This window comes from Sebastes fasciatus, chromosome 12 (genome assembly GCF_043250625.1).
Source record: "Sebastes fasciatus isolate fSebFas1 chromosome 12, fSebFas1.pri, whole genome shotgun sequence".
NCBI classification, from domain to species: Eukaryota; Metazoa; Chordata; class Actinopteri; order Perciformes; family Sebastidae; genus Sebastes; species Sebastes fasciatus.
Window position 1 is genome coordinate 5672810 of NC_133806.1, and position 13145 is coordinate 5685954.

Sequence of the window (13145 nt, forward strand, 5' to 3'; positions counted from 1 at the left end):
AAGTGTTCAGGTGATTTCATTAACACACAACTACCAGTACTGACAAGATCCTTAAAATACATTTCCTTGACATGCCCTTCTAAAGAACGTGGAGGTGAACTTTGCCAAAACTGAAACGATTCCCCAGAACAGCACTCCCTTCAGACCTGATAACACAGCTCAACCTGTTTTACCAGGGAGGAGTTGGTCAAAATCTCTCTCAGCTTCTTTCTGTTTTTCTATCATCCTGTATCTTTCCAGTGGTGTTCTTCATGTATTCAAATCCAAACATTCACATTTTGGTCAAAGTATGTTTTAGCATCAAAATGCTATTTTCCCTTCAAGTCCTTCTAAAACCTTTTTCCCACATTGTGACCTGACGTAGGTTTCTGCATGATGATGCTGCTACATGTACAGTATATATATACTAGGGCTGCGACAATACACATATCTCCTGATTCGAAACTATCACGATACTTGGGTGCCGATTCGATATATATTGCGATTTCGAATCGATTTGATATTACGATTTATTCAGATTTTTGTTCACTTTTTCAACACTAGACCGTGGGGGAAAGATTTAATCATACACTTCTAGGGACTTTTACTTTGGAAAATATCTAAATTAATACAGTAAAAGTGTTTGATTTTCAGCATGTATTTAGTCAGAGATGTCATGAAATCAAATATATCAGTCATTGTCAGGATTTATTTATTACATATTTTCCAGCAACCCAAACCCGGTGCACAGCGGCACGCAGAAGCACGCAGCGGTAGGTACGCAGCGGTACCGGCACTTCTACATTTTACTCCTTGGCGTACCGGGACTTTTTCATGCGTACCGGAGCTTCTCACTGGCAGTAGGCAGAATTTATTTGGCATCATTGGGCAAAAATTTCATAATAACCTTTCAGCATATTGTAATTCAAGTGTATTTAAATTCAAATCTAGCCCGTGACGGGAGACTTTGGCCAATCACCGTTCATTTCAGAGAGAAAGTGTTCCTATTGGCTGTTCATTCAACGGAGGCAGCTGTCAATCACTCGCGAACTCCGATCAAACGGTCAAACTAGGCAGCGCTGATCAAATATGAATATATATCAATATCAATATTCTGTTACTCTAATGCCTATTTCTCGCCTCAAATGTTTTCAGAAACATCTTGTAGTGTACTGTTGAGCTGTAAAATGAGAAAGTTTGAGGCTCCAGCTCGGCTCTGATCGGTTGTTTTCCTCCATTCTCTGAAATTTTGCAGATTGCAAAAGGCCGTTAGGAGCACTGAAGGACACTGGAGGACACCGGAGGACACAGAGGAACATGATTTTTTTCAGATTACCTGTTTCATGTACTATGTTTTATAAAAATAACTGTTTTTTTAATTATATTTGCTCCAATCTCGCCTACTTCAGCTTTAAGTGTGTTGAATATATATGCCAGAATGGTTTATAGCAGCTGATGGTGAAATAAGTCCAGGATTTTTGCTTTGTTAAAATCCACAAGAATAATAAGAAGGAACAGTGTGTGTTGATTTATTGATAAAATAATTTCCGACAGCATGTGAAGGCATCATTCGTCTTCCTTATCAGACGCAGCAGCGGGTTTTTCAAGGAAGAGGAAGACAACTCTGCACGTCTTCCTCGGATCATCTGCAAACACAAAGGCGTGGCAGTCCGTGATCTCTCGGTGAGAAATGCCTCCTAAAACCATAAAAAAGGCTTTAACAGACATGTTGGGGAGCTGATCAAGGGGAACAAGGGAGAAGCCAAAGCTGCTGAAGTGGCTGCGGAGCTACTGAGACAGGATGGGTGTTAAATATATTTCCGTTTGATGCAGAATGAGAACAGAACATATTCGGCTGCAGAACATTGAACCATTAAAGTGTGCTTGCAGAGAAATGAGCGAAAATTGACAACGTTTAATCGAAAATGTGATTATTTGTAGTAGTTTCTACATTGTTGAAGTTGAAAATCAAAGTGAATATCATTGAACTAACAGTTAACGCGCTTTATTTTTTTTACTTTAACTTTCACGCAGTGACGGATCAGCTGTATGAGGGGCAGGGGCGAAAAATAAATTGATGTCATATCGATATCGTGATATGAGACTAGATTTAGGATAAGTGTTGTTGTCTTTTCCTGGTTTTAAAGGCTGCATTACAGTAACATGATGTAATTTACCAGACTGTTTTAGCTGTTCTATTATTTGCTGTTACCCACTTAGTCACTGTATGCACATTACTGATGATTATTTATCAAAAATCTTGTGTAAATATGCTTTTCTCCATATCGCCCAGCCCTAGCATGTAGGGCAGCCTATATGGCACCGCATCGGGTTTTCACGACTGGAAGGGCACCGTAGAGGGCCCTTCATCACGTTTATTGCAGTGTAATCGTAAACCCCACCAGTGCTTTCAACTTGTCCGATCTGCTGAAAGTTGCCAGTTACATATTTTTTCCTATGTTTCCTATGTTCACTAAGACACAATTACTGTAAGAAAAAAAAGCAATATTCATCCTTTTTTATATATTTAAAGTTTCTGTGATTAAAAAAGAAGTACAAAGCCTGTGCATGCATTAGGGCTGGGCGATACGGAGAAAATCAAATACCACAATATTTTTGACCAAATACCTCAATATTGATATTGCGACGATGTTGTAGGGTTGACTATTGGTGCTTTCACAAAGTATTTATATAAAGTAAGACACTAACAGTGTCTTCCTATTTTTGCAGTTAAAGAGACATGTGGACAGTCCTCCCAACCTGGTCCCAGTGAGTTGTTCTCCTGTTTGTTTGTTTTTAAATATAAGACATTACAGATTAGCTGTTGTAGAAAATTAGTTGTCATACAGCATTTCTAGCATTACAATGTAAATATTAATAATCATTCCTTGTTGTTAATATGGTACAGTTAATGTTATTCCATTATATAAATGCTGAAATAATTTAATAAGAATGATTTTTTTACTCTCTAAAAACATGCTCTACCAAACGGTTGAATTGTCCTTTACTGCTAAAAGTAGTGTTTTGAAAATAATAAATTTACATTTGTTATGAAATGAAACTGATGAACGTTCACTGTGGTTAATATCATTTGTTGATATCATATATTTAATGTTGTTCCATTTTTTTATTTTGCACCATTTCTGAGATGTTTTCAAAGTAGCCTACTGTAAATATGGCAAATATCTATAATAAATACATGGACACATAGGGTGTGCATAAACACTAGATCGGTCCATCATTAAGCAATTTTAATTTTCCCCAAATGTGTTTCAGCTGCAGGACCCTCAGCTGGAGCAGCTGCTGTAACTACCATGGCAGAGGGTGAGTGCACAGGTAGCATGATGTCTTCTCAGTAAATGCCTTGAACGCATCAGATTGTCTAGAAACCCAGAATCTGACTATGAAACCTAATTCCTAATTTACTGCATGGCTGGATATTTAGAAGAGGCCTAACTTGTTCTAAATAGAGTAATGAGAGAAGCAGTGCTGCATGGTATTATTGAATTTAAATGAATAGTTTGACACTTTGGGAAATATATTTTTTCTGCGTTCTTTAATAGAGTTGGATGAGAAGATTACTGTGATGTTTGTGCATTAATAGATTTTGATTCAATTGTCCCAAGAGGGATATTTGTTTTCACAGCCAGTACACAGAAACATACAGATATACACATAGCAACATACAGATATACTTTAAGAATAAGAATAGAACTAGAGCCAGGAGACATTTAGCTTAGCTTAGCATAAAGACTGGAAGCAAAGGGAAACAGTTAGCCTGGCTCTGTCTCCAAAGTTGAAACAATCTGCCTACCAGCACCTCTAAAGCTCACTCATAGAGGGCTGCAGGAATGAGTCCTAAAACCTGGAAATGACTTAGCATTTTATGCACATCTGGTTCCCTCGTCTGGAAGTCAGTGGGTTTTTTATAGGGATGCAAATTTAAAAAAAAAATTTAAACCAATAACCGACCCTTGTTAACCGATAATTAACCGTTAACAGACAAGATTAGTGCGTTCCATGCAGCGGAGAGCGGTATTGATCATCTCATCTACCTCTTGGCAAAAAAAACATGAAGTCATATGAATGCCATCATAAAAACCTAAAGATGTGAGAACTTTACAGAAGGGCATTCGCAGAAAACGTCATTTCATAACTGTAAGATGTTCCCTTATTCTTTCAGATGTAGATTAATGTCAAAATGATGAATCCACTATTTTAATATTTTTTTCCAAACATCATAATGAACACTTGATGGGTCACTATTCCTCTAAAACACTGCTGTATGAGTCCTGTTTGTGTTTTATTTTATCCCCATTAGCTGTAACAACAGCATGTACTCATTCTGGGACCCACATGCAGTTAAACATGTCTCCAATCAATGAAATACACATACAACTGAACTATAGAAATCACTGTTATATAATCTTAAGTCCTTTTCTCAGAAATGTATCAAGTTGGCTTCATGTTATCTTCTAATCAAATCCGTCATTGTAAAGTCACCGTCTCTCTCTCTCCTCAGGGAAGCACTTTGTGGATAAACATAGATCCCAGCTGATCGACAGAGTGAGCGACGTTGCACCCATTTTGGATCAACTCCTCGATGAAAACGTCATCCGACAAGGGTGTTATGATGAAATCCTGGCTATCCCTACCACTCGGGATAAGATGAGGAAGCTCTACTCTGGTCCTCTGAATGCTGCTGGACCTGTTGGCAAAGATGTCTTCTACAAAATCCTTGAGAAATATGAGCCATTTCTCATTGATGAGCTCAAGAAAAAGAAGTGAATCTTGTGGTAAAATTCATCATTAGACCAAATATACAGTCTACCTAAACAAAAAATGTTTTTTTTACAATAACAATGGTGAAATATTAATGTTGGTGCTATGTCTCTGTGGGGGTTTTCTAAAAAAGAAAGCTTCATGTTTAAACAGAGTTGTTTCCCTTCAATGTACACTTAAATTAGTTGAAATGTGTACGGAGTGTGGTGCCTTTGCTGCCCTGATCAGTGAGGCTCATTTTTGACAAGATGAGTTTTCATGTAAAGTTTAAAACCAGATTCAGCAAATATTTATCAGACAATCATGTAAGAAAGGAATGAAGATTCTCACCAGACATGTAATGATTTTATCCAACAATTAACAAATGGAACGAGAGTCTGTTCTTAACCTCATTATTTTATGTAAATTAAAACATGCTTGATCATGAATTATTATCCAAAAGTTCAGCATGTAAAGCAGGTTGATGTATGCCAAATATGTAAAAAAAAAATATTAGTTTATTATATTTAGATATATAAGTTTAATTACTTTTAGTGTGCCCAATAAGAATACGTTTATTTTTGGAGAGTAATTTGAAAATGTTTTCCACTTGGAAATTTTTATAAATTTATAATAAAATCTTCTGATTCCTATGTGTGGTTCTTACGTTTTCAATGAATGGAGAGTCTTAAAAATAGTATATGAAGCAAATATAATGATGTAATAGAGAGTAGAAAATGAGTGCTCGTCTTTCCCTCCAGGTTTTTTGAAGATGTGCACATTGATCTTAACATTTATTTATTTCTGTAATTGTTCAGAGGGATCCTGACATATTGTTGCACAACTTTGTGCTTCTTTCTCAAAAGTGTTCAGGTGATTTCAGTAACACACAACTACCAGTACTGACAAGATCCTTAAAATAGATTTCCTTGACATGCCCTTCTAAAGAATGTGGAGGTGAACTTTGCCAAAACTGAAACGATTCCCCAGAACAGCAATCCCTTCAGACCTGATAACACAGCTCAACCTGTTTTACCAGGGAGGAGTGAGTCAAAATCTCTCTCAGCTTCTTTCTGTTTTCTATCATCCTGTATCTTTCCAGTGGTGTTCTTCATGTATTCAAATCCCAACATTCACATTTTGGTCAAAGTATGTTTTAGCATCAAAATGCTATTTTCCCTTCAAGTCCTTCTAAAACCTTTTTCCCACATTGTGACCTGACGTAGGTTTCTGCATGATGACGCTGCTACATGTACAGTATATATATACTAGGGCTGCGACAATACACCTATCTCCTGATTCAAAACTATCACGATACTTGGGTGCCGATTCGATATATATTGCGATTTCGAATCGATTTGATATTACGATTTATTCAGATTTTTGTTCACTTTTTCAACACTCGACCGTGGGGGAAAGATTTAATCATACACTTCTAGGGACTTTTACTTTGGAAAATATCTAAATTAATACAGTAAAAGTGTTTGATTTTCAGCATGTATGTAGTCAGAGATCTGCTGAAGTCAAATATATCAGTCATTGTCAGGAATTATTTATTACATATTTTCCAGCAACCCAAAAATCAAAGAATAAAGACATTTCCCTCACAAATGAACGGTATTTTCTTTTTAATTTATAAGGGACATGTAATGTTTTATACTTCTGGTGTATGTATTCCAATCAATCTTATTTCCATATATGTATTTTGTATATACAGTTCCCTTTGTGAACACCTTATTTTCAAAACCGGACGTAATCACACGTGTATACTTCCTCTAACTTCTCCAATGTCGTCGCTAGCTCTCCCTTCAGCTCCGTTCTCTGTATCCATCCATGGTCAGCTCCATCGGGGCCGTTTGAATGCATTTAACATAAATGTCAGTATATGGGTGCTCTACAGTTGTAGCGTCAGCCCATTTGACCACGGAGATGAGAGTGACGGCCGCACGTTACCACAATACGATAACGTTTCCTGTCCATGACAGAGTAAGCATGCAGCTTTAGCAGTGATGTCTAGCTCTGCTTTTCCTGCAATGTGTGAAACCCAAAGTGTTTCCATACTTTACTGGATGTGTAGTGTTTACCACTTTGGATTTAAAATGTGAGGGTGCAGGTCGTATCCACGCGGACTCTCCGCCGTTTTTTACTTTCACCTTTCGGCTCACTGTGGTTTGTTTTGGTTGACGGATACGGAATGGATATGACTTCACGCAGTGCTCGAAGCGGTAGGTACGCAGCGTTAGATACGCAGCAGTAGGTACGCAGCGTTAGGTACACAGCGTTAGGTACGCAGCGTTAGATACGCAGCGTTAGGTACGCAGCGTTAGATACGCAGCGGTACGCAGCAGTACCGGTACTTCTACATTTTACTCCTTGGCGTACCGGGACTTCTTCATGCGTACTGGAGCTTCTCACTGGCAGTAGGCAGAATTTATTGGGCATCATTGGGCAAAAATTTCATAATAACCTTTCAGCATATTGTAATTCAAGTGTCCTTTAAAAAATCTAGCCCGTGACGGGAGACTTTGGCCAATCACCGTTCATTTCAGAGAGAAAGTGTTCCTATTGGCTGTTCATTCAATGGAGGCAGCTGTAAATCACTCGCGAACTCCGATCAAACGGTCAAACTAGGCAGCGCTGATCAAATATGAATATATATCAATATCAATATTCTGTTACTGTAATGCCTATTTCTCGCCTCAAATGTTTTCAGAAACATCTTATAGTATACTGTTGAGCTGTAAAATGAGAAAGTTTGAGACTCCAGCTCGGCTCTGATCGATCGTTTTCCTCCATTCTCTGAAATTTTGCAGATTGCAAAAGGCCGTTAGAAGCACTGAAGGACACCGAGGAACATGATTTTTTTCAGATTACCTGTTTCATGTTCTATGTTTTATAAAAATAACTCTTTTTTAATTATATTTGCTCCAATCTTGCCTACTTCAGCTTTAAGTGTGTTAAATATATATATATGCCAGAATGGTATATAGCAGCTGATGGTGAAATAAGTCTAGGATTTTTGCTTTGTTAAAATCCACAAGAATAATAAGAAGGAATGGTGGGTGTTGTTTCATATTGATAATAATTTCCGACAGCATCTGAAGGCATCATTCGTCTTCCTTATCAGCAGCAGCGGGTTGTTCAAGGAAGAGGAAGAGAACTCTTCACGTCCTCCTCGGATCATCTGCAAACACAAAGTGTCCGTGATCTCTCGGTGAGAAATGCCTCCCAAAACCATAAAAAAGGCTTTAACAGACATGTTGGCGGACTTGTCAAAGGCGGACTTTGACAGTTTCTGTGACCAGCTTGTTGACCGCAGAGAAGAGCCGACGGTCAGTCTCAACAAGGTGGAGGGGAAAAGCCACTTGGTAATCGCAAACGTGCTGGTGACAACTTTTACTGAAGCCAAAGCTCCTGATGTGGCTGCGGAGTTACTGAGAGAGATCGGGTGTCCCAATGATGCAGAAAAACTCGGTAAATATATTCTGGTTTAATGCAGAATGAGAACAGAACATATTCGGCTGCAGAACATTGAACCATTAAAGTTTGCTTGCAGAGAAATGAGAGAAAATTGACAACGTTTAATCGAAAATGTGATTATTTGTAGTAGTTTCTACGTTGTTGAAGTTGAAAATCAAAGTGAATATCATTGATCTAACAGTTTACGCGCTTTATTTTTTTACTTTCACTTTAGCTGGGAATGGGAATTCCGTCTCTTTTTAGTGATCCAGATCATTTGGCCCAGCTCACCAAGAAGAGTCGGCTCTTTCGGCTCCCAAACGGCTCTTTGTTTTACCACTTCTGCCTTTTATAATTCAGTCACATTTAGCGCTGTTTTGACCTTTGATTAATATGTGTGCACATATATCACTTAAATTATTTACCTTATTTACCTTAAAATTTCCAGAATACCATAATTTTACATTACGTTTCCAACTGTCACTCATCTTGTCTGCTATTCGCACACCGCACCGCACCGCACCACCATATCTCCCAGCCCTAGCATGTAGGGCAGCGTATGTGGCACCGCATTGGTTTTTCACCACTGGAAGGGCACCGTAGAGGGCCCTTCATCACGTTTTATTGCAGTGTAATCGTAAACCCCATTTTTTTCCTATGTTTGCTATGTTCACTGAGACACGATTACTGTAAGAAAAAATAGCTAAATTCATCTTTTTTATCTATTCAAAGTTTCTGTGATTAAAAAAAAAAAAAAAAAAGTACAAAGCCTGTGCATGCTTTTGGGCTAGGCGATATGGAGAAAATCAAATATCACAATATGTTTTTACCAAATACCTCAATACCGATATTGCGACGATGTTGTAGGGTTGACTATTTGTGCTTTCACAAAGTATTTACACAATGAGATTTTTGATAAATAATCATCAGGAATGTGGATATAATGACTAAGTGGGTAAAACTGCAAATAACAGAACAGAACAGTCTGGTAACTTCCAAAAATTACATCACTTTACTGTAATGCAGCCTTTACAACCAGGAAAAGACATCACTTGTGCCATATTACGATATTACGATATCCAAAATGAAATATCTCGTTTCATATCATGATATTGATGAAATATTGATTATATTACCAAGCCCTAGCATGCATGCATATGTACGTCCATTCAAGGCTTATTTCCAGCTTAATACAGCCACCTGGTACAGCTGTACAATAGACCTTTATCACAGCAGACATTTTGAAAAATGTCTGCTGTGAAAAAGGTATATCTGACAAAAACATAATATCTTGATATTGTAAACATTGATTAAGTGGCTTTAGACTCGCTAAAATTTGCAAAGACCAGTTAAAAACATACAGTCATTGAACATTATTAAATTTGGGATACATTTTAGCACAACTGTGGATTTTGTCTCCCATCACATACATTAACAGTACCTCAGGAGGCTCTTTTAACAGCCTGTATGAACAGGAGTAATAATTTCAGCAAGCAAAAACTGTTTCAATGTGAATCCAAGGGAAAAGGGAAACTGGAGCTCACTTATTGAATTGCAAGCATTATTTGTACTAACAGACCAACATTTCAACACTACTGTGTCTTCATCAGAGTCAAAGTGGGGAAAAACAAAAAGGCAAACACATGTTTAGTCAAGCTAGAACAGGTATACAAATGTCATTGGATAACTGGTTGAACAGATTTTCAAATCTATTGAATAATGGATCCAAGAGTGGGAGTTGCCACACCCCATGCACTATAATCACATCAGGAACACAGATATATCATAAAGTTATGGAGATAGAATTTCAAAGAGTACATGTACTGCACCCATAAATTGTAATAAATTAGAGAAAACGGGACAAATTCACTTCATTTAAAACTAGGCCAAATTTGTTCCACTGTGTTAAGAATGAATCCAGTCTGCCTCTCTGCAGAGCAGTGAGTTCATTATGTGTCCAGGACAGTGGGATTTTTTTTTTATTCCCCAGAGCGTTAATGATGCTGCAGAGCCGTGGGTAGCCTGTGGATAATGCAGAGCAAAAAATAATAATAAAATAATAATAACAAACGTTATTTATATAGCACTTTTCTTAACAGGGTTACAAAGTGCTTTACAGAAAAAACAGCAAAAACACTTCGCTATAAAAGTGGCATTGCATAATCTGTGTGTTGTGTTCATATTCGCATTCCATCATATATCTTTTTTTTGTGTTATCAGAATCTAACAGTGTCTTCCTATTTTTGCAGTTAAAGCGACGTGTGGACAGTCCTCCCAACCTGGTCCCGGTGACTGTGAGTTGTTCTCCTGTTTGTTTGTTTCTAAATATAAGACATTACAGATTAGCTGTTGTAGAAAATTAGTTGTCATGTAATGAAATGAAACTGTTGAACGTTCACTATCATTTGTTAATATCATACATTTAATGTTATTCCATTCAATATTTGATGGAAAAGATGCTGAGATGTTTTCAAAGTAGCCTACTGTAAATATGGCAAATATCTATAATAAATACATGGACACATAGGGTTTGCATAAACACTAGATCGGTCCATCATTAAGCAATTTTAATTTTCCCTAAATGTGTTTCAGCTGCAGGACCCTTAGCTGGAGCAGCTGCTGTAACTACCATGGCAGAGGGTGAGTGCACAGGTAGCATGATGTCTTCTCAGTAAATGCCTTGAACTCATCAGATTGTCTAGAAACCCAGAATCTGACTATGAAACCTAATTCCTAATTTACTGCATGGTTGGATTTTTAGAAGAGGCCTAACTTGTTCTAAATAGAGTTATGAGAGAAGCAGTGCTGCATGGTATTATTCCATTTAAATGAATAGTTTGACACTTTGGGGAAATATTATTTTTCTGCGTTCTTTCTTAGAGTTGGATGAGAAGATTACTGTGATGTTTGTGCATTAATAGATTTTGATTCAATTGTCCCAAGAGGGATATTTGTTTTCACAGCCAGTACACAGAAACATAAAGATATACACATAGCAACACACAGATATACTTTAAGAATAAGAATAGAACTAGAGCCAGGAGACATTTAGCTTAGCTTAGCATAAAGACTGGAAGCAAAGGGAAACAGTTAGCCTGGCTCTGTCTCCAAAGTTGAAACAATCTGCCTACCAGCACCTCTAAAGCTCACTCATAGAGGGCTGCAGGAATGAGTCCTAAAACCTGGAAATGACTTAGCATTTTATGCACATCTGGTTCCCTCGTCTGGAAGTCAGTGGGTTTTTTATAGGGATGCAAATTTAAAAAAAAAATTTAAACCGATAACCGACCCTTGTTAACCGATAATTAACCGTTAACAGACAAGATTAGTGCGTTCCATGCAGCGGAGAGCGGTATTGATCATCTCATCTACCTCTTGGCAAAAAAAACATGAATTCATATGAATGCCATCATAAAAACCTAAAGATGTGAGAACTTTACAGAAGGGCATTTGGAGAAACGTCATTTCGTAACTGTAAGATGTTCCCTTATTCTTTCAGATGTAGTTTAATGTCAAAATGATGAATCCACTATTTTAATATGTTTTTCCAAACATCATAATGAACACTTGATGGGTCACTATTCCTCTAAAACACTGCTGTATGAGTCCTGTTTGTGTTTTATTTTATCCCCATTAGCTGTAACAACAGCATGTACTCATTCTGGGACCCACATGCAGTTAAACATGTCTCCAATCAATGAAATACACATACAACTGAACTATAGAAATCACTGTTATATAATCTTAAGTCCTTCTCTCAGAAATGTATCAAGTTGGCTTCATGTTATCTTCTAATCGAATCCGTCATTGTAAAGTCACCATCTCTCTCTCTCCTCAGGGGAGCGCTTTGTGGATAAACATAGAGCCGAGCTGATCAAAAGAGTGCACAGCATTGCACCCATTTTGGATCAACTCCTCGATAAAAAAGTCATCCAACAAGAGAGTTATGATGAAATCCTGGCTATCCCTATTCAACAGGGTAGGATGAGGAAGCTCTACTCTGGTCTGAATGCTGCTGGACCTGCTGGCAAAAAAGTCTTCTACGAAACCCTTAAGGAATATGAGCCATGTCTCTTTGAAGACCTCAACAAAAAGAAGTGAATCTTGTGGTAAAATTCATCATTAGACCAAATATACAGTCTACATGAACACAAAATGTTTTTATACAATAACATGGGGAAATATTAATGTTGGTGCTATGTCTCTGTGGGGGTTTTCTAAAAAAGAAAGCTTCATGTTTAAACAGAGTTGTTTCCCTTCAATGTACACTTAAATTAGTTGAAATGTGTACGGAGTGTGGTGCCTTTGCTGCCCTGATCAGTGAGGCTCATTTTTGACAAGATGAGTTTTCATGTAAAGTTTAAAACCAGATTCAGCAAATATTTATCAGACAATCATGTAAGAAAGGAATGAAGATTCTCACCAGACATGTAATGATTTTATCCAACAATTAACAAATGAAACGACAGTCTGTTCTTAACCTCATTATTTTATGTAAATTAAAACATGCTTGATCATGAATTATTATCCAAAAGTTCAGCATGTAAAGCAGGTTGATGTATGCCAAATATGTAAAAAAATATATATTAGTTTATTATAATTAGATATATAAGTTTAATTACTTTTAGTGTGCCCATTAAGAATAAGTTTACTTTTGGAAAGTAATTTGAAAATGTTTTCTATTTGGAAATTTTTATAAATTTATAATAAAATCTTCTGATTCCTATGTGTGGTTCTTACGTTTTCAATGAATGGAGAGTCTTAAAAATAGTATATGAAGCAAATATAATGATGTAATAGAGAGTAGAAAATGAGTGCTCGTCTTTCCCTCCAGGTTTTTTGAAGATGTGCACATTGATCTTAACATTTATTTATTTCTGTAATTGTTCAGAGGGATCCTGACATATTGTTGCACAACTTTGTGCTTCTTTCTCAAAAGTGTTCAG

At 37.1% G+C, this 13145-nt stretch overlaps 2 protein-coding genes across 3 annotated transcripts in view; both read left to right on the forward strand.

The window, feature by feature from the left end:
- Positions 1-2817: 2817 nt before the first annotated feature.
- On the forward strand, positions 2818-5391 carry LOC141778515 (apoptosis-associated speck-like protein containing a CARD). Of its 2 annotated transcripts, none has more exons than XM_074652819.1 (2): positions 2818-3315; positions 4502-5391. In XM_074652819.1, the coding sequence occupies exons 1-2, from the start codon at positions 3294-3296 to the stop codon at positions 4765-4767; spliced, it is 288 nt and encodes a 95-aa protein (XP_074508920.1). In that variant the 5' UTR covers positions 2818-3293; the 3' UTR covers positions 4768-5391. The 2 variants fall into 2 exon arrangements, with proteins under 2 accessions (XP_074508920.1, XP_074508921.1); XM_074652820.1 differs by having other exon boundaries at positions 2819-3303.
- Positions 5392-7849: 2458 nt separating this feature from the next.
- Positions 7850-13145, forward strand: part of LOC141778512 (uncharacterized) — a 49855-nt gene continuing 44559 nt past the window's right edge. Inside the window, exons 1-3 of the mRNA XM_074652810.1 lie at positions 7850-8214; positions 10449-10493; positions 10792-10851. Coding sequence (XP_074508911.1) covers positions 7962-8214; positions 10449-10493; positions 10792-10851 — 358 coding nt within the window. The 5' untranslated portion in view covers positions 7850-7961. The remainder of the gene's footprint in view (positions 8215-10448; positions 10494-10791; positions 10852-13145) is intronic.

Coding starts and splice junctions, on each gene's coding strand:
- LOC141778515 (XM_074652819.1), top strand. CDS start 3,294: ATGGCAGAGGGTGAGTGCACAG. Junction 3,316..4,501: donor GGCAGAGGGTGAGTGCACAG/GTAGCATGATGT, acceptor CTCTCTCCTCAG/GGAAGCACTTTGTGGATAAA.